Source organism: Phacochoerus africanus, chromosome 1 (genome assembly GCF_016906955.1).
Source record: "Phacochoerus africanus isolate WHEZ1 chromosome 1, ROS_Pafr_v1, whole genome shotgun sequence".
Taxonomy (NCBI): Eukaryota; Metazoa; Chordata; class Mammalia; order Artiodactyla; family Suidae; genus Phacochoerus; species Phacochoerus africanus.
In genome coordinates this window covers 114,681,055-114,706,567 of record NC_062544.1, presented here as the reverse complement: position 1 = coordinate 114,706,567, position 25,513 = coordinate 114,681,055, and the positions used below count along the sequence as shown (strand labels likewise).

The window sequence follows — 25,513 nt, the reverse complement described above, 5'->3', positions numbered from 1 at the left end:
AAAGGCTCTTGCCTCACGGGCACCAGAGACCTTGGGGCTCCGGTGGGAAGGACTTGGGAGTCCCCACCCATCCCGCCCAGCAGCAGTTCCGGGAACCGTCGCCTCCGGCCACCCCGCCACCCCGCCACCCCGCCACCCCACTCTCCCTGCCGGCCGCGCTGACGTCACCGCCTCGCCTCGCGCCGCCGTTCTCGCCCCGCCCCCTTTCCCGTCTTGCGCCGCGGTGAGGCTCCTCGCCCTCGGCTTCTGCCTGTCGCCCCAAGATGGCGGACACAATGAGCCGGTGCCGCGCTTGTTGGTCCTGAGGTGATTGTGAGGCGGAACGGTCGGCAAGGCTCCACAGTTCAGACAGAAGAGTGTTGCCCGAGAAGGCGGAGGAAGAGGAGTAGGTGGCCCGACTGTTGCCCGCACTCCCTCTGGCCGCCAGCGCAGCGCCGGTCCTGCCCCGGTCGGCCCCTCGGCAGCCCGCCCGCCCGCCGGGCCCCGCCCCGGCCTTGCGCCGCCGCCTCTAGCAGCCGCCGCCATGAAGCTGACCGACAGCGTGTTGCGGAGCTTCCGCGTCGCCAAGGTGTTCCGCGAGAACTCGGACAAGATTAACTGCTTCGACTTCAGCCCTAACGGCGAGACAGTCATCTCGAGCAGCGACGACGACTCCATCGTGCTCTATGACTGCCAGGAGGGCAAGTGAGTGCGGCGGTGGCCTTGGGCTCGGGTCTGAGTCCCTCCCGCCATCCCCGTCTAGGCCCAGTGCTAGCCCGGAGGCCCGCCCTCCGCCCGGCCCCCTGCTTGTTTTGCACACGCTCCTGCCAGGACCGCGTCCACTCCGAAACTGTCCAGGAGACCTTTTTCTTTCTTTAGAAAATAAGGATAGCAATAATAATAATAATCGTATTTATTTTCCCCGCCCCCGATCTTCTCAGCGAGCGCTTTTGCAGCGCTGGCCGAACCCCACCTTGACCTTGACCTTTAAACGCCCGGTCCGCCCACCGCGGCCTCAGCTGGTAGCATTTCCGCCCCTCCGACTCCCTCGAAGGTGCCGGTTTGCTGTGTCCCCCGCGCAGAACTGCAGAGGTTGCTCTGCTGCCTCATTCAGCAGCGGCAGCTCCCTCTCTCTGCCCTTTCCATGGTGACCTCGATTCAGGCCTGGCACTCCGCCCATCCCCTGCCCCTCAGCTTCCCGCCGCCTTTCTGCCTGAAGGCCGCGTGGGTTGCAGTTGTTAGCTGTCAGGATTTATTTGTTGTGCCTCTTTGGGCCCTCTTTCTTTTCCTTTCTGTTCCAAATAGTTCTCTTACTCCCTCAGTGCCGAAGCCTACGTTTATAGTTAACTTTTTAACAACATCTGAAACTTTTCCTTTTTGTCAGACACGTACAAACTTGGCGGTCCAATCCTGACCTGAATGTGAACCTCCCAGTAGAACAAAGAAAGCATCGTCTAACAATTTCATGTTTCCTCTTAACACTTTCTTTTAAAGTTACACTTTATGGTCTACTTGGACTTAGCAAAATTCCTAGTTAGACCATGACATTTGTAGGTTGTCCCAAGTCCTCTGGAGACTCATCACACCTGTATCTCTGCAAAATCTTGAAAGCACCGCATTTTGCTTTTTTCCCTGTGCACCTGTCCGCTTTGCCTCACGCATGTAGTCCTTGCTAAATTGTGAGTTCCTTTGGAGTAGAAACTGGTTTAGGTAGGCTAAATTTGATTTCCCTTCAGCCATCTTCCCCAAGCAGGCTTGTGGATGTTTGGTTTTAAAGCAGGCTACTGGTTTTCTCAGACTTCATTTTGCTATCTAGTTCCAGATCTTATTTTTTTAATCCTTGAGTTTTTCTCTGTTCCTTTTGTCTTTTTTATTTTGTTTAAACTGATGTCTTCTATAAATTTTTGGAACTTGTCTCTTCACTTGTGAATTAAAGCTGTATGGCGCTGAGCTATAATTTCTCCCCCTTATAACTTTCCTGCTGGTATTGTGAAAAAGTCTTATGTTACTGGCTTCAGGATCTGCCTGAAGTATGTGGAAGAGGGTCCTATAGTGGTGGTCCTGAGAAAAGGGTTGTTATTGTTAGCTGGACCGATGCTGAGTGATTCAAGTCAATGTTACTCATTTCTGTCCAGATCTGGCCACTTACAGCAGCCTGGAAGAGAGAGTAACCTATAAAGCTGGGGATTGGAGTTTTGAGTCCTGGAGCTGGAAGTAATTTGAAGCTGACTTGCTTGAAATGTTTAGTGCTTGTGCACAGATTAGAACCTCTCCTTGGAACCTGGAGATAGAGATGTATACCTACCTCATTTAAAGGAAATGAAGATGGTGATAGCATTTCTTCACAGTATGTCTCCAAATATGGCATATTTTCCACTGATTGGTTGTAGAAATGGCATTGACTTGAAGTGTTGTCTTGTTAAAAGTAAAATGTTAATTTTATAAATAATACAGTTCATTCATTCAGGTAGCATTTTACATAATTACAAACTTACAGAAAAGTTACCATATTGTTTCAGAGACCTCCCACTTGATCCAATAATTGGTTACATTTTGCCCCATTTGTTTTGTCATTATCCATGTGAATGTTTGTTTATATGTGTGTGTATATATATGCATTTTTGTCTGAATCATCAGTAATATGGAGGTATTAAGGCTCTTTATCCCTCAACACTTCAACATGAATTTACTAAGCACAAGAACATTTTCTTAGGTAACCAGAGTACAGTTATCCAAATTAGAGAATTTGGTATTTATACAGTAGTATACAGTATGCTCTTTAAAAGTTGTATGGATTAATTGTGACCTGTTTCATGTGGTCTGTGGTAAGAGAGTGGCTTGATAAGAGACCTGGGTTCTAGTTTTGCTTTGTGACCAGGTAGGTGTATGACGTAGATTAGATCAATTCTCTGGCCCTTAGGAAGAAAAGTAATGTTTTATTGGAAAGCATAATATCAATATCATATCATAATCAACCTCTAATATCAATAATATCAGTATCAACTTCTAATAAAAGAGGTTATTAATGGTGGGCATTTGAAAATGGCTAAAACAAGATTTTTTATGCTTAATATTCCCATGTTTACTGTTCATTTAAACTTTCTTTATGATAAAGTTCATCTGTTGAGTGATTTATTTATTTTGCTTGTCTTTTTTTTTTGGTCTTTTTGCTATTTCTTGGGCCGCTCCCGCGGCATATGGAGGTTCCCAGGCTAGGGGTCGAATTGGAGCTGTAGCCACCGGCCTACGCCAGAGGTACAGCAACGCGGGATCCGAGCCGCGTCTGCAACCTACACCACAGCTCACGGCAATGCCGGATCGTTAACCCACTGAGCAAGGGCAGGGACCGAACCCGCAATCTCATGGTTCCTAGTCAGATTCGTTAACCACTGCGCCACGACAGGAACTCCTATTTTGTTTGTCTTTTTAGGGCCACACCCTCGGCATCTGGAGGTTCCCACGCTCGGGATCCGAGCCATATCTGCAGCTACGCCACAGCTCATGTCAGCACTGGATCCGTAACCCACTGAGCGAGGCCAGGGATTGAACCTGTGTCCTAATGGGTGCTAGTCGGGCTTGTTAACTGCTGAGCCACCATGGGAACTCCATTTTTTTTTTTTTTTTTTTAATCCTGAGAGAATATGTGGAGTTCACACTGTGTAGCAACAAGATTGACGGTATGTCTGCAGCGCCAGGATGCAGGTTCAGTCCAGCATCATTTGGTTAAAGGACCTGGCATTGCTGCAGCTGCAGCGTAGATTGTAACTGTGGCTAGGATTTGATCCCTGGCCTGGGGACTCCATATGCCAATACTGTGGGGCTGCCCAAAAAGAAAAAAAAAATACATACAAAGGGTATTATCTGTGGTAGGTGATGTGAATTATTCAAAGGTTTATTTATTCCTGATCTTTAGAATCATAGTTTGTGTAAAGAACCTTACCACAATATTTGTTAAAAAAAGCTTTGTGCATAGACTTTGTAAAACCCTTTGAAAAGAATGCATTAGGATTTTGCTTTAAAACTAGGAAGTGACGTGAGGTGACAACACTTCAGTTTTGGCTGCCCCGTGGCATATGGAGTTCCTGGGCCAGGGATCAGATCCCAGCTGCAGATGTGACCTATGCTGCAGCTGTGGCAGCACCAGATCCTTTAACCCACTGTAGCAGGCTGGGAATGAAACCTGTGTCTACGCACTGCAGAGATGCCGCCGATCCTGTTGTGCCACAGTGGGAACTCCAAGAGGGTGAACAACTTCTTTATATATTATATTAAATTACTGGTAAATATCAGTATAGGATTTATGGAATCCTCGTACACCTAAGTGTAGAAATATTATGAAGTTTTTGGTTAAATATTTTACTGAGATCAGTTTCAGTTTGATCTTCAAGGTTCTATAGAAGAAGGTAACATTGAAGGAGCTTCAACAAATAGATTGGTAACTTCTAGCTTAGACTTACATAGAAAGAAAATAATCAATGACTAGTTTTGGTAGGGAAAGTAAGGTTTGTTTGCAGAAAGGCTCAGTAAGTGTTTTGGACCTGAAGATAGGATGGAAATGTTCTTTTAGGAAAGGCAAACAGTTTCGTATCTCATTTCAGTTTTGATATATTATTTCTTGAAGAAAGCATCTTTGTAAATGAATGGCTTAAGAAGAGTTCTGGCCTCATTGATCTGATATATTCCCATTTTCCTCTTTCTTAAAAGTTATGACTTATGTGTCTTTCTTCCCAAATAGATGTACTTTTTCTCAGAGCTTAATTTTAAACATTGTAGTAAAGACTGAATTGAGCTCTCAGATTTGATTCTACTTCTTCAGCATTTGGTGTTTAGTGGTGAAAGGCTGTTGCACTTGATCGATTCTGTTTCTTTCATTCTATTTTGGAAGAAATTCTGTTTTTTTCCAGTGTTAAAGCTTATCAAGAATCTTCACCCTTTCCACATCATTCTAGTGTTTTTCTTTAAATGAAGATCCTACATTTTGGTGATGGAGAATTTTGATGGTTTTCTTTCTCTGTCCATTTCTTTGTCAGACCAAAGAGAACCCTGTACAGTAAGAAATATGGCGTGGACCTCATCAGATACACTCATGCAGCAAACACAGTTGTTTACAGCTCTAACAAAATAGACGGTAAGCAAGTCTTCTTTTTAGGAAGTTATGGTGATGCTTTTAAATTAAAACCTTTGTTAAATAGTTCATGGACTCTTTGTGACTGCTTCTGCTTTGGTTATAGGTACTTTAAATTTTCCTATGATGTTAGGTATGCTAATAGAGTTATGACTGAAAGGATGCTGAAAGCAAGCCATTAGTACTTTTGAAGGATTTGAAATTGAGTATGTAAGGTCCTCAGTTTAGAGTGGAGAGTGGAAATAGGAAGCAACAAATTATATTTATGGTTTGTGCTTCTTGAAACTTGGGTGGGGAGGCACACCTGTGGCATGTGGAAGTTCCCTGGCCAGGGATTGAACCTGCACCACAGCTCCAGCAATGCCAAATCCTTAACCAGCTGTGCCACAGGGGAACTTCGTGTGCTTCTTGAAACTTGGAAGGATACTTTCAGAAGAAATAAAAGGAAAGAATACTTGACACACAGCAAGTGTTACACAGCATTACTTTCCCATTCAAAATAGATTTGAGATAAGTTTTCACAGATGTTTAAGCTGTGGTGGTTAGGGGACCTTAGAAGAGTTTTTGGTGTGTGCCCAACCATTTATGGTCTGTCACAAAGGGCAGCATATTGACCTTAGTTATTGTTGACTCCAGGGATATTTTTTTAATCTGAATTTTATCCTTTTTTCCTTTTAAATAAAGTTAATGTCTTTGAAGAGTAAAGAGTTATTTTTAGAAATAAAACTTGTGAATTTCTTTCTCTAATAAAGGATCTCTGTTTTTACCTACATTTTCCCTGGGATAACATTCTCAGTTGTCAGATTGACTTAGAATTGAGCTATGACACTTTCATATTAGGACTTTCTCTTTTTTCTTTTTCTTTCTTTTAAAAAACTTACCTCACTGATGTGTACATTATTTCATTTTAGACTGCTATTTTGGTTATGCCCAACTCAGAGCAGGTGGATAGAAGTCCTTTTTTTTTTTTTTTTTTTTGAGACTTTTCTGCCTCTACTTGATTTTTAGTAAGTATATTATTTCTGCTTTTCATGCTTCTGTTTCAGAAATGGTTTTAAAAGTAGGCAGTGCACTTGATGCTTTTGGACAAGAATCTAAAACATTAGAATCTTGAGGAACTATAGCTCTGTGATCATCTGAATGACGGGTATATTTATTCTGTTGGGGTGTTTTTCTGAGTGATTATGTGAGGATTCTCCAAATATGGTACAAGATGAGGCAAATGTGCGGCACTTGCAGCTTTGCTGCCAGGCCTCTGCTGTGAGGATGTTGCCTTTCCTGTCTCGAGTGCATCCTGAAGAGTTCCTCCAACGCTCCGTATCCTTTTGCCTGATTCCAGGCTGAGGTAGTAGTTTGTACAGTTTGAGGGTCTATGATACCACCCGGTACAGGAGATAACTGTACAGGCCACTGCCTTGCCAGGAACAGTGCGCCAGCTACTGAGTGGGGCGGAGAGGATGGCGACACCCTGCTCATCTCTGGGAAACCAGGTAATGGGGAGGAAGTCTTTTTCTGCTTAGGGCAGGTGAGTAGTTGCTAGCAATAGAAAAACCAGGAAGACTTTATAGTTGTCATTTGAAAACTTTGATGGTGTTTTCAAGAAAAAACATATTCAGTTGGGAACATAAAAAGAGTGTCCTTTTCCCCTCCCACGTTGAATGTCTTCTTATAAGTACCCCTGTGAGCCATTGGGATGACTTGGTGCTTTCACCCTCTTTGTTCCTATGTTCTGTTTGCCTCCAGAAATGTTCTTTCTCTGCTTTCCTTTCTGTATTTTGACATCATTTCCTTTTACCTCTTTCTCAACAGTTGTTCCCTCTTTGTAGTCTTTTTAGAGGCGTTGTAATTTCTGGTTCTTTATGGCACCTCATTCCCTTACCACCACCATCATTTTTTATTTTACTTTTTCAGAAGGAATTACTTGGTTTTTAAGAGTGTTTGCCTTATTTTCCCTATGCATAAATCTCTGATTATTCTTCTTTGATGTTGTCAAAATCTCACCACTATGATTTGGTATAGTTCATAATTTTGATTTTTTAAATGTCTTGTGATTTTTTTTTTTCTTTTTGTCTTTTTGTGATTTCTTGGGCCACTCCCATGGCATATGGAGGTTCCCAGGCTAGGGATCGAATCGGAGCTGTAGCCACCAGCCTCTTCCAGAGCCATGGCAACACAGGATCTGAGCCGTGTCTGCAACCTACACCACGGCTCATGGCAACGCTGGAACCTTAACCCACTGAGCAAGGCCAGGGATCAAACTCGCAACCTTATGGTTCCTAGTCAGATTCGTTAACCACTGAGCCATGATGGGAACTCCTAAATGTCTTGTGATCTTTTTAACCCAAATTTCCTCACTTCTTTTGGCCACATTATTATATATATATAAAAAATATACCTATATATTTGGTTTCTTTTAGGACTTTATTATATATATTTTATAAGTATTTTTTATATCTTTTTATTTTTATTTATCATATATGTATCTTTGTTTTTTTGGGTTTTGTTTTTGTTTTTTGGTCTTTTTGCCTTTTTCTAGGGCCGCTCCCATGGCATATGGAGGTTCCCAGGCTAGGTCCAATCAGAGCTGTAGCCACCAGCCTATACCACAGCCACAGCAACGCGGGATCCGAGCCGCATCTGCGACCCACACCACAGCTCATGGCAACGCTGGATCCTTAACCCACTGAGCCAGACCGGGGATCGAACCTGCAGCCTCATGGTTCTTAGTCGGATTCGTTAACCACTGAGCCAGGACAGAACTCCTCTTTGGTCTCTTTTAGGGCTATACCCATGGCACATGGAAGTTCCCAAGCTAGGGGTTGAATCGGAGCTGCAACTGCTAGCCTGTACCATAGCCACCTGGGATCTGAACTGCGACCTGTATGACAGCTTAGGGCAACACTGGATGCTTTAACCCACTGAGCGAGGCTAGGAATTGAACCTGCATCTCTGCATGGATACTAGTCTGGTTCCTTATTGCTGAGCCACAACAGGAATGCCAATAATTATTATTATCAATAATAATAATTTGTTGTTGTTTTGATCTTGCCTGAGACATGCGAAAATTCCCAGGCTAGAGATGTGCACAGTAGACATTGTCAGATCTTTTTTTTTTTTTCTTTTTAGGGCCACACCTGCAGCACATGGAGGTTCCCTGGCTAGGGGTCTAATTGGAGCTGTAGCTGCTGGCCGACACCACAGCCACAGCAATGCCAGATCCAAGCCTTGTTTGAAACCTATATGATAGCTCACAGCCACGCTGGACCCTTAACCCACTGAGCAAGGCCAGGGATCAAACCCGAAACCTCATGGTTCCTGGTTGGATTAATTGCCACTGTGCCACGATGGGAACTCCACCATTGCCAGATCTTTAACCCTGAGCCACAAGGGAACTCCTATCAGTATTATTTTTAACTCACTTCTCTGTTTAAGGGACCAGTGGATAGTTGGTTAATTACAAAAGGACTAGAACATTACTTCTCTTTCCATTTTATTTAGTTTTAATGTAAACTGTATATCCAGTTTACATTCAGATTACATTTGGAAGGGTTGGGTTGACATGCTGTTGGAGAACACTGGACAAAGATATTTTGCCCATGTCCAGTCTGGTCCTCAGCTTAGCATTGCTACTTAATTCTTTGAGTCTGTTTCCTGAGTGGCCCTATGTTTTTCTTTAAGGTTTATTATTCTGTGGGCACTAAAGCTGTTGTGAGGATTTTTTGGGTGGGGGGGATAGGTGGGGCATATTTGCAGGATAGGTTTCACTGTAATTATGCAGAAACCAAAGATTGGTAGGTAGCAACAATGATTTTAAACATTGCTCTATATGCTGTCAACTTAAGAACTCTGCTTCAATTCATTTTTTTATTAAAGTATAGTTGATTTACAATGTTGTGCCAAGAGCTCTGCTTTTGAATTACACAAACTCTCTAGTGCTGAGGAGAGGAGTTATTCACCAGTATTTATTCATACTTTGCTTGGGTAATGGAAAACAGTGAATTCTTTGACCTGAGTTTTTGTTTTTGCCACTCCTGCAGCATGTGGAGGTTTCCAGGCAAGGGTATAAACCTGTGCCACAGCAGTGACCCAGGCTGCTGCAGTGATGCCAAAGCCTTAACCTGCTGTCCAAGGGAACTCTTGACCTTGCCTTTTCAAGATGAAAATACAAAGTAAATTCTTTTAAAAATAGTGTAGGGGTTCCCATTGTGGCTCAGTGGTAATGAACTCCACTAGCATCCATGAGGATACGGGTTTGATCCCTGACCTTGCTCAGTTGGCTAAAGATTCCAGTATTGCCATGAGCTGTGGTGCAGGTCACAGACATGGCTCTCATTTGGCATTGCTGTGGCTGTGGTATAGGCTGTCAGCTACAGCTCTGATTCGACCCCTAGTCTGGGAACTTCCATATGTCATGGGTGCAGCCGTAAAAAGCAAATAAATAAATAAATAAAAATAAAAATAGTAGAATATTGGAGTTCTGCTGTGGTGAAACTGGATCAACAGCATCTCTGCAGCGCTGAGATGAAGGTTCAATCCCTAGACCAGCATAGTGACTTAAAGACACAGCATAGGTCGGCAGTTGTGGTTCAGATCTGATCCTTGGCCTGGGAACTCCATATGAACCAGGGAGGCCAACAAAAAAAGTAGGATATCATCATGCTTTATTTGTGTTTTTACAGATACTATTCGTTACCTGTCCTTACATGACAACAAATACATCAGATACTTTCCTGGACATAGCAAAAGGTAAGACTCAAGTGTTAGAGAAGTAGATAGTTCTTTTATCCCTGAGGTTATCTGGAGAATAAAAGAATGGAGAGATTTTATTAGAGAATGGAAACTAGTTCCTTACTGCTGTTTGTCATACTTTTTAATCTTGTCTTTTTAATCATCCCTACAGTCAATTCTTGATTAATCAGGGTTGTGGAGGCAGGAGTAGGACTTCAAAGATCAACCAAAATCTCAAAACATTTTTAGGAAAGAGTTTCTCTTGTGGTTCAGTGGCAGTGAATTCGACTAGTATCCATGAGGATGCAGGTTCAATCCCTGGCCTCACTCAGTGGGTTAGGATCTGGGTTGCTATGAGCTTTGGTTTAGGTTGCAGATGTGGCTTGGATCCAATGTGGCCATGGCCAGCAGCTGCAGCTCTCTGATTCATCCCCTGGCCTGGGAACTTCCATATGCCACAGGTGAGGCCCTAAAAGGCAAAAAAAAAATTATTAGGAAAAATACGGATCCAAAGATATTCAGTGGAAGCCTATGTAGTAAAAATTACATTTAGCATTTAGGAATCCCAAATACCAGACATCCCTTAATGAAAGGACTTTTTACATGTATGAGGCCTTGTCAGTATGAGGGTCCCTATTTCAGCAGGCCTCTGCTCTTTGTGAACTTGTTCCACATTAAGATCTTAATAAGGATGTGAAAAAAAAAATGAATAAAGTCCTTTGTTACTTTTTGAAAATCAAAAAACTTGTTTCCTTATTCTGTTTTATAATGCCAGGGTTCTTTGGCCACAACTGGCATTTGGAAATTCCTGGGCAGAGATTGAACCTCCGCCACAGCAGTGCCCAAAGCCATTGCAGTGACAGTGGTATATCCTTAATCCTCTACACCACAAGAGAACCATCACCCACTTCTTTTCACTGTCAAACATGAAAGAATAATCGTCATATTTCCATATCCACCTTCTCATACACATTCACTGCCTAACTTACTCTATCCAAGCTAAGCCATTTACTCCCCTTTCTCTGCTGCCTCCAGGTAAAATCTGCTGCCTGGGGCTTTTTTTGGTGCTCATCCTCTCAATGAAATTTTTTTTCCTCTGGCAGCTGACTTCTCCCATCTTGGTTCTGTTCTTACTATTCTTGGCCTCTTTCTCCTTTTGACCCTAAAGTAAACAAGGTTCTACCCTAGCTTTTGTCTCTCTCGTTATTTTCTCAAATATCTCCATCACTGATACCATTCACCTCTCCTCAGATGGCTTCCCAAATCAGTATTTTCAGCCCATGATTTCCAGACTTGACTTCCACCTACAGGTTTTATACACATCTGTGTGGATGTCTCTTCTTTGCCCTCACCTGATAGGTCTGACACTCTATCCATTATTGGTAGGTTCCTTGGGCCAACTCCTCTGCTTCATGTTTCTGCATCTTGGCCCCTTCTGGTTCTCCCAACTTAAAGCCTCTATTGCCTCTTCACTCCTTTTCCCCTGCCTTCACATCCAGTGAGTTGATAAATCCTGTTGATTAAATTCTAAATTTAATCTCCTATGTCACTCTGTTCTGTACTCCTTTGTTTCTATTATAGCTCATACCCTGTTGGGTAAATTATTGTCATATCCTAATCTTCTCCCTCACCATCCTGCTTCTGCACACTGTTTTACAGTTTTGACCACTGCACAGCCTCCGTCAAAGCCTTGGAGTCAGATTCTCCTCCCTCTCTGACCCATTTTCCCAGTGTTAGGATCTCCTACCACTCCAGTTGAGGTGAACTCTGGGCTACTTCCTGAACATTGGCCTAATGCCTTCCTATCCAGCACCTTCCAGAAAGTCCACTTCCATTGAAACCTTGGTCACCACAAATGCTACTTCTTCCAGAATGCCTTCTCTGGCCCTCTCTTGGAGTTGTCTGGACTAGACAGTTAAACTTCCTTAAAGTCTTGTTCCTCCTTGTATTCCCTCTACCTCTCAGCATAGAGTGTTGTGCTAAGATAGCCTTCTCCAAGCTTTTGAACTGAATACTGTGGCGTAAAATAACATGTCCATGTGCATTCCACTCACTGTTTTATTACCAGCTCAGCATTCCCAGGAAATTTTGGCCGATAACATCTTTTAAGTTTTTTTTTTTGGTCTTTTTGCTATTTCTTTGGGCCGCTCCCACGGCATATGGAGGTTCCCAGGCTAGGGGTCGAGTCGGAGCTGTAGCCACTGGCCTACACCAGAGCCATAGCAACGCGGGATCCGAGCCGCGTCTGCAACCTACACCACAGCTCACGGCAACGCCGGATCGTTAACCCACTGAGCAAGGGCAGGGACCGAACCCGCAATCTCATGGTTCCTAGTCAGATTCGTTAACCACTGCGCCACGATGGGAACTCCTCTTTTAAGTTTTTAAGTTGAGGAGCTAGTGTAAATGTTTTTTTAAGTCGATTTCCCCCCCCTTGGGCCACACCCACAGCATATTGAGGTTCCCAGGCTAAGGGTCGAATTGGAGCTGTAGCCACTGGCCTGTATCGCAGCCACAGCAATGCCAGATCTGGCCATGTTTTTGAGCTACACCACAGCTTATGGCAATGCTAGATCCTTAACCCACTGAGTGAGGCCAGGGATCAAACCCGAGTCCTCGTGGATCCTAGTCGGGTTTGGTAACCACTGAGCCATGAAAAGAACTCCTTCGATTCTTTCTAGTGGATCCCAAACCTCCTGAGCCTCTCAGTGTTATCTAAAACTTGAACTTCCTCTATTTCTACATTTGAAAAAATTCATTCATAAGCAAGCTATGTGGTTTGGTCACCCTTTTTTTTGTCTTTTTTTTTTTTTGCCATTTCTTGGGCCGCTCCCGCGGCATATGGAGGTTCCCAGGCTAGGGGTCGAATCGGAGCTGTAGCTGCCAGCCTACGCCAGAGCCACAGCAATGCAAGATCCGAGCCGCATCTGCGACCTACACCACAGCTCACGGCAACGTCGAATCTTTACCCCACTGAGCAAGGGCAGGGATCGAACCCGCAACTTCATGGTTCCTAGTCGGATTCGCTAACCACTGCACCACGACGGGAACTCCTGGTCACCTTTTTTGACTTCAGGCTTTACTTTGTCACTGTGAAACAGTACAATACCAACATTTTCTCTACTTTTCACCTATAACACCAGCTCATGTATCTGTGAAGTGTTTTGCAGCCTAGCTAGAATGTGGAACTACTCTTCCATAACACCTAGAAGAAAGAGGGATTTGAGTGTTCATTTTCACAATGGCTTCCTCCAAAGGTAGTACGGTAGACCCATAGGCACTGTACAAGTCCTAGCCCATGGCACACAAGGACTCCCTTGGTTGGGGCTGTGGCATGCTGCGAGAGGTAGGTAAAGTGGAGCCATGTGCCATTCTTCTCAGCAGTGCCCAGATATTAGGGAGGTGGTAGGCATCTTCAGTGCAGGGCATGGCAGAGCAAGAACATGATCAGCCACAAACAGAAACTCCTCTGTTTACAAACCTGACCAGTATCCATGAGGGTGCAGGTTTGATCCCTGAACTTGCTCAGTGGGTTGGGGATCCAGCATTGCCATGAGCTGTGGTGTAGGTTGCAGACACGGCTCAGATCTGAAGTTGCTGTGGCTGTGGAATAGGCTGGCAGCTGCAGCTTTGATTCAACTCCTAACCTGGGAACTTCCATATGCCGCAAGTGCAGCCCTAAAAAGCAAAAAAAAAAAAAAAAGGAACATGAGCAGAGGGAACAAGAGATCTCTTGGAGGAAATGTTTTTCAATGAGTGACTGTTAATGGTATAACTATAAAATGGAATCCACCAGTTCCTGTCATGGCACAGGGGAAATGAATCTAAGAACTATGAGGTTGCAGGTTCAATCCCTGGCCTCACTCAGTGGGTTAAGGATATGGCGTTGCCGTGAACTGTGGTATAGGTCACAGACATGGCTCAGATCCTGCATGGATGTGGCGTAGGCCAGCAACTGTAGCTCCGATTGGACTCTTAGCCTGGGAACCTCCATATGCCACAGGAGCGGCCCTAAAAGCAAATAAATAAATAAATAAAATGGGATCCATATCAGAAATATAGTTGCTGGAGGAGTTCCCTCTGTGGTGCAGTGGGATTGGCAGCATCTTGGGAGTGCTGGGGTGCAGGTTCAATCCCTGGGCCGACACAGTGGGTTAAGGATCTGGTGGTGTCACAGTTGCAGCTCAGATCTGATCCCTAGCCTGGCAACTCCATATGCCATGGAGCAGCCCAAAAAAAGGAAGAAATACAGTTGCTGTTAACTTAAGCCTGTGGCTTTCTTAAGTGTGGTGTCCAAACCAGCAGTCTTAACCATCACCTAGGAGCTTGTTAGAAACAGATTCTCAGACCTTACTCTAGACCTACTGGATTAGAAGTTCTGGGAATATAAATTCCTGTTGTGGCTCAGTGGGTTAAGGACCCCACATTGTCTCTGTGAGGATGCAGCTTCAGTCCCTGGCTGGGCTCTGGGTCAAGGATCTGGTGTTGTCATGGTTTTGGCACAGGCCTCAGCTACAGCTCCGATTCAGCCCCCGGCCTGGGAATGTCCATGTGCCATGGGTGCAGCTGTAGGAATGGGCGGGGGAGAAATACTAGGCATGGGTCTTTGTTTTTTTCCCCACAAATATAAATTAGGGTTTATTAGGGGAGAAATTTAGAAATGAAGAAGTAGCATAGCACACAAATATTTCAAGTTCTTATTTCACAAAGAATCATACTTAATAGGGCATAGCTGGACTGTTAAGGAAAGGGAAGCGGTCTTAGAGGGGGAATGTGCTTATGTAATAGACATGGATCTTACAATGTGTGTTTTGACCCAGCCTTCAGGTGATGCTGATGCCACTCAGGTTTGAGAACAAAAGTAATTCACACACTTCCAGTTAAAAAATCATAGTTTTTTTTTGTTTTTGTTTTGTCTTTTTAGGGCTGCACCCTCGGCATATGGAGGTTCCCAGGCTAGGAGTCTAATCAGAGCTACAGCTGCTGGCCTACGCCACAGCCACAGCAGCACCAGATCCGAGCTGAGTCTGCGACCTAAACCACAGCTCATGGCAATGCCAGATCCTTAACCCACTGAGTGAGGCCAGGGTTTGAACCCTCAACCTCATGGTTCCTAGTCAGATTCGTTTCCGCTGTGCCAGCACGGGAACTCCTAGTTTTATTTTTTTTAATTGAGATAAGAGTTCAGTACCATAAAGTCACCCTTATAAAGTGTACAGTTCAATGGTTTTTAGTATATTCACCATCACCATTATCTAATTCTGGAATACTTTCATCACCCCAAATAGAAACCCTGTATCCATTAACACTCCCCATTTCTCCTCCTCCCAGTCCTTGGCAGATGCTTTCTACTCTGTTTCTATGGCTGTGCTGATTCTGGATATTTTGTATACAAGGCATCAGACCATATTTGGCCTTTTGTGCCTGACTTCTTTCACTTTATACTTGTTTTAATATGATTCAGTACTTTATTTCTTTTTTTCTCTTTTTGGGGCTGGATCCACAGCATATGGAAGTTCCCCAACTAGGAGGTCAAATGGGAGTTATAGTTGCCAGCCTACACCCCAGCCACAGCAATGCTGAATCCAAACTGCCTCTGTGATGTACACCACAGTTCACGGCAATGCCACATCCTTTAACCCCCTGAGTGAAGCCAGGGATCAAACCTGCGTCCTCATGGATACTAGGGGCGTTTCTTATTGCTGAGCCACTTCATTTCTTTTTTCTTTTCTTTTCTTTTTTTTTTTTTTTTTGTCTTTTTGCCATTTCTTGGGCTGCTTCTGCAGCATATGGAGGTTCCCAGGCTAGGGGTCTAATTGGAGTTGTAGCCTCCATCCTACACCAAAGCCACAGCAAAGTAGGATCAGAGCCGCATCTGCGACTTACACCACAGCTCACTGCAACGCCAGATTGTTAACCCACTGAGCAAGGGCAGGGATCAAACCCGCAACCTCATGGTTCCTAGGCGGATTCGTTAACCACTGCGCCATGACGGGAACTCCACTTAATTTCTTTTTATTGCCAGATAATATTCCTATATGGAGTTAACATATTTTGTTTATCCATTCTTTAGGTGTTGAACAACTGGGTTGTTTCCACTTTTGGAGATTATAAATAATGCTGTTGTGAACGTGTATGGATTATTTTAGACATAATGTTTTCATATTTCTTGGGTGGAATGCTTGGATCATATAGTAGCTCTGTCTTTAACTTTTCAAGGAGGTGTAAAACTTTTCCAGAGCAGCAGTACCATTTTATATTCCCACCAGGGTTCCAGTTTCTCCTCATCCTCACAGACACTTGTTATCTCTCTTTTTTTTTTTTTTTTGGTCACACCCGTGGCATGTAGAAGTTCCTGGGCTAGGGACTGAACCCACTCCACAGCAGTGACCCAAGCCACTGCAGTGACAACACCAGATCTTTAATCCACTTGCGAGAGAATGCTTCCCTTAAGTTATTCTTTAAATTATACTCATTGCTTTTGATTATTCCAGGTTGTTTGTGTATGTGTGTTTCTTAAAATGGCATTTTTAGGAGAACATGTATATATAGGTAGGCAGGTAAAGTGTTGTTAAGGTCACATCCAATTTTTACAAATGTTGTGCTTCAACACCTATTTATCTTGGTGTATTGCAGGGTGGTGGCCTTGTCTATGTCACCTGTGGATGACACTTTCATATCTGGGTCTCTTGATAAGACCATTCGACTCTGGGATCTCCGGTCTCCTAACTGCCAGGTAATGTTCCCTCACAGTTACTATGGTTGGCACCATCATCAACTCTCCTTCTCAAGGAAGGGGGAAAGCAGTGATTACATTCTGGGATCCCAGAGTCTTTGATACGTAGCTGGTAATTAAGCTAGTACCTTAATCCAGTGCATATTCATTTATGATGTGTGGCTTATTGCTTTAAAAAGTTAGAAGCCTTTGAGCTATAGATTTTAGGTTCCAGGGATTTGTTTTTATTTAAATGCAGCATTTGTAAAATTGTGCAGTTTGGGTTGATCTGAAATCAGTTGCATGGAGACCGGCTTTTTTGTTGTTGTTTTCCTTCTTTTCTTTCTTTCTTTCTTTCTCTCTCTCTCTGTCTGTCTTTCCTTCCCTCCATCCCTTTCTTCCTTTCTTTCCTTCCTGCCCTGTGGCATATGGACTTCCTGGCCAGGGATCATCATGTATTTGAGCTGTGGTTGCAACCTATGCTGATGCTGAGGCAACGCCAACCCTTAACCCACTGGGTTGGGCCAGGGATTGAACCTGTGTCCCAGTGCTCCAAAGATGCCACCAATCCCATTGTGCCACAGTGGAAACTCAGACCTATTTTTTAAAAACTTCATTTTAGTTTTATGTTTGCTCTTTCTGTACTGTAGGTAGATTGGTATCTGTTTGTGTCCCCTTCTTAGTTTTCATTGGGAAAAGTAATTATGTAGCGGTAGGATCATGAGTTCATTAACCTTTTTTAACTTCTTTTCTTAGGGTCTCATGCATCTACAAGGCAAGCCAGTTTGTTCTTTTGATCCAGAAGGGTTAATTTTTGCTGCAGGTGTCAATTCCGAAATGGTCAAACTTTATGATCTTCGCTCTTTTGATAAGGTAAATCTTTTCAGTCTTTGCACTATCTTAATGTTATTAAAGTTTTGGAAGGCAAGATGGACATTTAAGAGCCTTTTTTTACAGTAGAGGAGGTATGTGGTAAATATCGGAGAGCATCAGAGCAGTACTTCATCCTCTGTTTTCCCTAGTCAAAAAAGGAATCTAAAGGGATTGGTTCTGGCAGAAGGCATTGTTAATGTGCCTTGGGCTTGGGGCTGCTGTTTTTATCTTTTGCAGGGGCCATTTGCGACATTTAAAATGCAGTATGATCGGACTTGTGAGTGGACTGGACTTAAGTTCAGCAATGATGGCAAACTCATTCTCATCTCCACCAATGGCAGCTTCATCCGTCTCATTGATGCATTCAAGGGAGTGGTGATGCATACGTTTGGGGTGAGCTGACACTTTTGAGCATGGCTTTTTCCGTGTTCATTCCTTTTTGCTATGCTCATCCCTTCTGAGAATTGTGTTAGCTTGTGTTCGAATTGCGTCCTTGGCTCACTGATTGAGGCATGGACTTTCTTTTTCTTCCTGCATATGACCTTACTTCTTCTGGGTTCTGAGACACTTCTTACCCAGTGACTCAAGTTTGATGTTTAGATATATAATAATTCCTGACCGTAAACATTTTCTTGTCCCCTTGGTTATGTAGTTGGGAATAAGGGGGTGAATAGTAGAGGGTGGTGGCCGAGTTTGGAACCTTGGTGGCACTGTGCATAAAGGGGAGATGATTTCACAGAAAGGAAGGTGATGTGTATGCTGGGTCTTTGTTTATAGGCACTTCTTTTTTGTTAATGGCATGTAATAAGAATTGTTCTGCTTCTTTTAGGGTTATGCTAACAGCAAAGCTGTCACACTGGAGGCCTCATTTACTCCAGATTCCCAGTTTATTATGATTGGTAAGCTTCCTTTATCTCCCTTGGGGGTTATTTCTCTGGTACTCTGTATTATATTATTTTTGTTAGTTTTAACTAATATTTTTTTTAAATTTTATTTTTCCACTGTACAGCAAGGGGATCAAGTTATCCTTACATGTATACATTTTTTTTCCCCTGCCCTTTGTTCTGTTGCAACATGAGTATCTAGACATAGTTCTCAATGCTACTCAGCAGAATCTCCTTGTAAATCTATTCTAAGTTGTATCTGATAACCCCAAGCTCCCAGTCCCTCCCAGTCCCTCCCTCGCCCATCAGGCAGCCACAAGTCTATTTTGCAAATCCATGATTTTCTTTTCTGTGGAGGTGTTCATTTGTGCTGGATATTAGATTCCAGTTATAAGTGATATCATATGGTATTTGTCTTTCTGGCTCATTTCACTCAGTATGAGATTCTCTAGTTCCATCCATGTTGCTGCAAATGGCATTATGTCATTCTTTTTTATGGCTGAGTAGTATTCCATTGTGTATATATACCACATCTTCCTAATCCAATCATCTGTTGATGGACTTTTGGGTTGTTTCCATGTCCTGGCTATTGTGAATAGTGCTGCAATGAACATGTGGGTGCATGTGTCTCTTTTAAGTAGAGTTTTGTCCTGATAGATGCCCAAGAGTGGGATTGCGGGGTCATATGGAAGTTCTATGTATAGATTTCTAAGGTATCTCCAAACTGTTCTCCATAGTGGCTGTACCAGTTTACATTCCCACCAACAGTGCAGGAGGGTTCCCTTTTCTCCACAGCCCCTCCAGCACTTGTTACTTGTTGACTTATTAATGATGGCCATTCTGACTGGTGTGAGGTGGTGTTTTAACTAATTTTTTATTTTTATTTTTATTTGGTCTTTTTAGGACCGCACTCAGTGGCATATGGAGGTTCCTAGACTCGAGGTCAAATCAGAGCCATAGCCACTGGCCTATGCCATAGCCACAGCAATGCCAGATCTGAGCCATGTCTGCGACCTGTACCATAGTTCATAGTGGCGCCTGATCTTTAACCCACTGAACAAGGCCAGGGATTGAACCCACATCCTCATGGATGCTAGTCAGATTTGTTTCTGCCACAACAGGAACTCATAATTAAGATATTATTAGTTATCATTTTGATAGATATTCTCAGATTTCTGTGTAGTACAGTATATCAAAGGTATAGTGTCTTTAAACTGTCCTGACTTTGCGTTTCTTTACTGGGAACTAGAATTAATGTTGGTCTTCCCTAGACCAACATAGAGTTAAATTTTACAAGCACTATCTTATTAATAGTACTAACTTCCTGGTGTAATCTTGCATTCTGTCGTCTTAGTGTAGATGTTTGTAGGGTGATTTTATTCATCCCCCCTTTTAAAACATTTTTAAAATTTTTTAAATTTTTTGTCTTTTTAGGGCTGTACCCACGGTTTATGGAAGTTCCCAGGCCAGGGGTCGAATTGGAACTGCAGCTGCTGGCCTATGCCACAGCCACAGCAACAGCAATACCGGATCTGAGCCACACTTGTGACCTACACCTCAGCTCACAGCAACACAGATCCTTAACACACTGAGTGAGGCCAGGGATCAAACCTGCATCCTAATGAATACTAGTTGGGTTTGTTACCACTGAGCCACAGTGGAAACTGCCAGCTCCCTTTTTGTTTTATTTATTTATTTATTTATTTATTTATTTAGTCTTTTTAGGGCCATACCAGCGGCATATGGAGGTTCCCAGGCTAGGGGTCAAATTGGCACTATAGCTGCCAGCCTACGCCACAACCACAGCAACCCCGGATCTGAGCCATGTCTGCGACCTACACCACAGCTCACGAAAATGCTGAAACCTTTAACCCACTGAGTGAGGCCGGGGATTGAACCTGCATCCTCATGGACACTAGTCAGATTTGCTTCTCTTGAGCTATGACAGGAACTCCCCAATCCCCTTTTTAAATGAGAAAACTGATTTTAGAGGGGAAGTGACTTGCACAGGAACAAATAACTAGGGTTAAGTTCAACTCCTGAAGTGCCTTTTCATCACTGTCTTTCTTCCCTCTCAGTTTCTTCTGAGGGCTGGATCCTATAGCTTGCCCTCTCTCCAGATGTTAGCCTATGACTCTTTCCCGTTTGTCTTTGTATTGTGCCTTGAGCTGTTGTTATATTCCTTGATCATTCTCTTTAGGTTCAGAGGATGGCAAGATCCATGTCTGGAATGGAGAGAGTGGTATAAAAGTAGCTGTGTTGGATGGCAAACACACAGGCCCCATTACCTGTTTGCAGTTCAACCCCAAGTTCATGACCTTTGCCAGCGCATGTTCCAACATGGTATGTGAACAATGGGAGATGTCCTCCACCAAGGGGCTCTTTTCTAGTTGTGGTGGATGCTTCAATAAGCACAGCAAGCTGTGCTCTAAATCAGTATAATTACAAGCACCCAAGTTCATGTTTCTCAACTGGTGGCTTCCCTGTTTTACCTCATTATTTGATCTCTGGTGAGGCTGGTCTTTCACATTTACTCTTCTTTCCATCTAGGATCACCTCTGCGCTCCTGGGAGATCTTAGGCCAGTTATTGCTCTGGCTCCTGGTTTTATGCCAAACTATCTGGGACTGCGCTTCATACCTTTTTGGCTTCTTAAAATACTGTGAACCAGCTTTCTGTGGCTGCAGGCTTTCAGTTTTTCCATTCTTCTCAGTTTACACTAAGTTCATCAGAAATTCTTCCAGTTGACCACAACCCATCATTTAGAATTTCCTCCAGGCCCCTGTCTCTTTATAGACAGCACTAACAAAGTGTCAGTGAGTCTCAGCCTCTAGTTACCTCTTGGCATCTCCTAAACCTACTGGATATTTGGGTATGAGGCATTTCACTGCTAGCCTACCCAGAAGACATTGTCTCCATTTCTTTTTCTTTTTTTAATCTAAACCAAGGTCACAAAACAATGCAGCAGAACCATCCAATCTAGTCCCTCTGATTTTTCACAGCTCATGAATGAGAAGGCATGTCTGAGGTTACTTGGTAGATTAGCAGTAAGGCCAGGTTACCCAGGCACCCATCTCCCTGATGGTCCTTTTTTTTCTCAGCACTGGACCACTGTTTTGGAAGTTAGGCAGTGTTGGAGGGGAAAAGAACCAGCTTACTTTCACATAGATGGCAGAGTGTTTCTGTCTTCATAGATTGCCAGAGTCATTTGGTCAGGAGGGAGAGCCACCAGCCATAACTCCTCCAACTTTGGGTTTCAGTACCTTAATCATGTGGGGGAGGGGTAAGAAAAACCCGTAGCAATGAGGAGAGAGGCTTGCTTTTTTATTTATTTATTGTCTTTTTGCCTTTTCTAGGGCTGCACCTGTGGCATATGGAGGTTCCCAGGCTAGGGGTTGAATTGGAGCTATAGCCACCGGCCTATGCCAGAGCCACAGCAACGCAGGATCCAAGCCGCATCTGCAACCTACACCACAGCTCATGGCAACGCCGGATCCTTAACCCACTGAGCAAGGCCAGGGATCGAACCCACAACCTTCTGGTTTCTAGTCGGATTCCTGAACCACTGAGCCATGACGGGAACTCCAAGGCTTGTCTTTTTAAAGTTGACCTATATTCTTTTTCCATCCAGGCCTTCTGGTTGCCCACCATTGATGACTGACCCTCATGCTACTCGGCTGTTTTCTGTACAGTGAGGATGGCCAGCAGGAAGAAACTCAGAGGGGACTAAGATGTAGTGGGATTGGATCATTTGACTGGGCTGGAGAATATCCTTCCACATGGCCTCCCAAGGATGTGCTGTACATTTACTCAAAAGAAAAAAAATTACTTTGCGGAGCTTCTTCAAAAGGACTCTTGGTGCAGCAGATTCAATTGGGACTCATTTTCCAGCTGTCACTGCATCAAGCTCCAAAGGAGTGACCAGACTCATGATTAGGGTATAGTGGGGCCCTCAAGACGCCTTCAGTTTTGAATGTATTTGCTGCTGAGGAGTCAGTGAAGTTGTTAATTCTGCACATCCCTTCTCCCACCCCCATAAATGCATGGGAAGCCACAGTTCTGGTTTTGAGATACTAGGGCAGCTCAGTACCCCTTCCCCTCATCCTGCATGTCTTGTTACTGGGTCTCCCTGTGTCACTGTGGCATTATTCCACAACCATCATGTTATTTAGGTGCCAAACATATACAGAAATAAGTCTCCATACATCTTAGGGTCAGAAAGGGACAGATTCAGAAGGACCTTGTTTGCCAGGAAGCCTTGCAAGTTAGTCATGTGAGGGCATGCTTCGGCCTCTGGGTGTTGGGTGGGAAAAGGGCCAAGAGCCTGAAAAGGAGGGAGGAGAGGTAGAAGTGAGTTTGTAGGGCTTGGATGATTAGCAGCAGCCTAGTGTGGTGCCCCATCGTCAACACAACCCGTGGTCCTTCTGGGTGCCTGCCAAGCTTGGGTGTGTACAAAAGCAAGGTGGGTATCTATTTTTGTATATGAGCTACATCACGCTTTTCCTGTGGGCCAGTATTGTGGAGTGAGTCTGAGTTGTTTACACTGATACCTTCCCTGCCCACCACAAATTGTGTACATAGTCTCCAGATGATAACCACCCCTTTCCCAGCTCCCAACCAAGAGCTGGCTTTAGGCCTGTGTTATATGTTATATTTAGCCTTTTTATATATGACTTTGGATTCTGTTGTTTGTATTTTAGCACAGTGTGTGTATGCCTTCATTTAAATATATCGTGTGTGCATACATATATACATATATGTATGTGTGCATATATATATATAAATATATTTAAAAAGTATCAGAGTTCAGTTAAAGGAGATGGAGTCCTGTGCCCCAGGAGAAAGACCACATCCTTGCTAATGGTGTTTACCACAAGTGTTAGTGAGTCTTCCCTATTACCTTTTTCCCTTCGGGATACTGAACAAAAGCAAAGCTTTCAAGTGTTTGCTGTCCCCATGGCAGCTAAGTGAGGGTCTTAGAATGACTCCCTTGTGTTCTTCAAGCCGCACTTTGGGGCTTTCTCTGCAGTATTAGCCCCCTTTTTGCCCAGTGATGCTCCTGTCTGCGCCTATATGTGTGTGACAGTCACTTCTGCATGCCTTTTGTATCTGGCTCCCAGCGTTTGGGGACAGGATGCTGGAACCAGAGCATTTCAGCTTGTCTGAGGCTTCTTTGCCAATTACAGGTCACTCCTATTTACCTGGTTTGTCTGCTTTCTTGCTTTTCTTTGCCTTCTCTTGGGAGAGGGAGGGTTCCGGATTGCAGTTGAGGTGAGCTGCTGCTAGCTATAGCCTTTCCCCCTGCATGGCCTTCTTAGAGCAGGACAAGTGGCATGTTATTTTACTAAGTTACCAAACATTGAAGGAGCTAACACATTCCCTGCAGATCCAGAAACAGGCTTAACAAGGTTACGAATGAGATGCCCAAGTGCATCTAGCCACTAGGAGGGAAAGTAAGCCATCACTGCCTCTGTAAAGCAGCAGCAGGAATCGGCTGTGAATTGCTAGCAATTACTGTTTTAAAAGTTTTGCTTTTTTAGCAATTGCTTTTTGGTTTGCTTGTTCCTCAAACTTAAGGGCAAGGGGCATACATCTTCCCCAGACACAGACTGGAATCTGCAGCTTCTGTGGTGCCACACACTGTATAGCTCTTTATTCACAGAGTAGAGGGACTTTCAGAAACCAAGTGGTCTGAGCTACTACTGCCCACCCCTGGCTTTCTAGGGTAGAAAATTCATGGTATGAATAAATTCAAAGGGTACTTGGAACTGTGGGTTAACAAGAAAGGCAGCATAATTAATGCATGCTAACAGATCTGCAACCAGAACAGCCACCAAGCATGACTTGTCTATGGTTGATGTTGAGTTCCAGTGTGTCCAAAGCTGAGGCACCCTGTCCTTTGAAAATATGCACTGCGTAGCTTCTATTTATGGGGACCTGTGACTACAGAGCTGGCTCCTGAGTTGGGAAGGAAAGGGAAAGATGCAGCTGAAAGTGACAAGAGGTGATGTGGTGGTGGGAATAAGGTAGAGTTAAGGGAAAAAAGAGTATGTGGTTCAGAGAGGCTGAGGAGGACTGGGGCTGCAAGGACACTTTCATTGGGAGCCAGAGTGCTTAAGCTCTCCTGGGGGTAGGGATGCACCATGCTCCCAAGAGTCAGGGCCAAAGTCACTGATTTTTTTATATGTGACAGTCACTGCACTGCTCAACCACCAGCCAGTGGGATATTTTTTTAGGAAAAAACTCCTCCCCTTGCAATCATAATTAATGCATATTAAGGAAAAATCTGGGAATATTACAAAAAATCAGTTTGCCACCCAAATGTTACCACTGTTAACCTTTTGGTGTTAAATGTTCCTCTAGACATTTCTGTGCATAGATTTTTGGTGTGTTTACATAGTTGTTATTCTACTGTATATACAATTTTATGTCCCTTTTGTACTTAACATATAAACGTTTTTTCCATGTTATCTGTCTTAAACAGAATTTTATGGCTGTAGCCTCTTCCATTGAGTTTTCATAGCATTGATTGCCTCATTCCTAGAGTTGGAGGGAGGGAAAAGGGTTGTCTCCTATTAGTCCTCCTGCCTCACCCTGGGACTCATTGTACTGCTGTGTGGATGGATTGTTGGGCTCCCTCAGACTGCCCCTGGTGACTAAGGCCTGTGGGCTGGTGGGAGGAACCCTTGGACCCAGCTCTCAAGCAGTTTGGGTCTCAACCGCCAGATCTAATAAGCAACCATAGGGCCATAAATGACTGACTGTGTAAACCCAGCCAGAGCCAACCTTGAGCTCCTCAAAGACCGCATCTGGCATGTGCCTTAGGCTGCCTTTCCTCCCCTACTCTTACATCAACCCTTGATCAGGTTGGCAGTCTCCAGCTGGGATAAGGTTCATCCTGCCAGGCCCTGGCTTATTAGGGTCAAGAATATCCTCTTTGGGGCTCCTGCACCAGTTCTGGCAGAAGGCCTGGCCAGTTGCTTCATAACCCATTGCTTGGTGGGTGAATCGGTATCAGCAGTAGCTCAGCATCCTCAGCTACAATACCTTGGGGCTGCCACCTTGCCCATGGTCATTAGAGGTTGGCCAAGGGCTCTAGAAGGCAGCAGAGGGTGCATCCTAGCTTGTGAGTGGTAAGCCATGTATAGGCTTTCGACATGACTGCTCAAGAAAGAAGAGGCCTCCTCAGCCTGATGGAGGGCTATGCAGC

The 25,513-nt window shown here is 44.0% G+C and overlaps 1 protein-coding gene across 1 annotated transcript; it reads left to right on the top strand.

Moving 5' to 3' along the window:
- The first annotated feature begins 222 nt into the window (after positions 1-222).
- Positions 223-24,773, top strand: WDR82 (WD repeat domain 82). Its single transcript, XM_047776117.1, has 9 exons — positions 223-684; positions 5,010-5,107; positions 9,784-9,850; positions 16,469-16,568; positions 17,304-17,420; positions 17,658-17,813; positions 18,250-18,319; positions 20,505-20,647; positions 21,935-24,773. Exons 1-9 carry the CDS (start codon positions 524-526, stop codon positions 21,962-21,964), a joined length of 942 nt encoding a protein of 313 aa, XP_047632073.1. The 5' UTR covers positions 223-523; the 3' UTR covers positions 21,965-24,773.
- Positions 24,774-25,513: the final 740 nt, after the last annotated feature.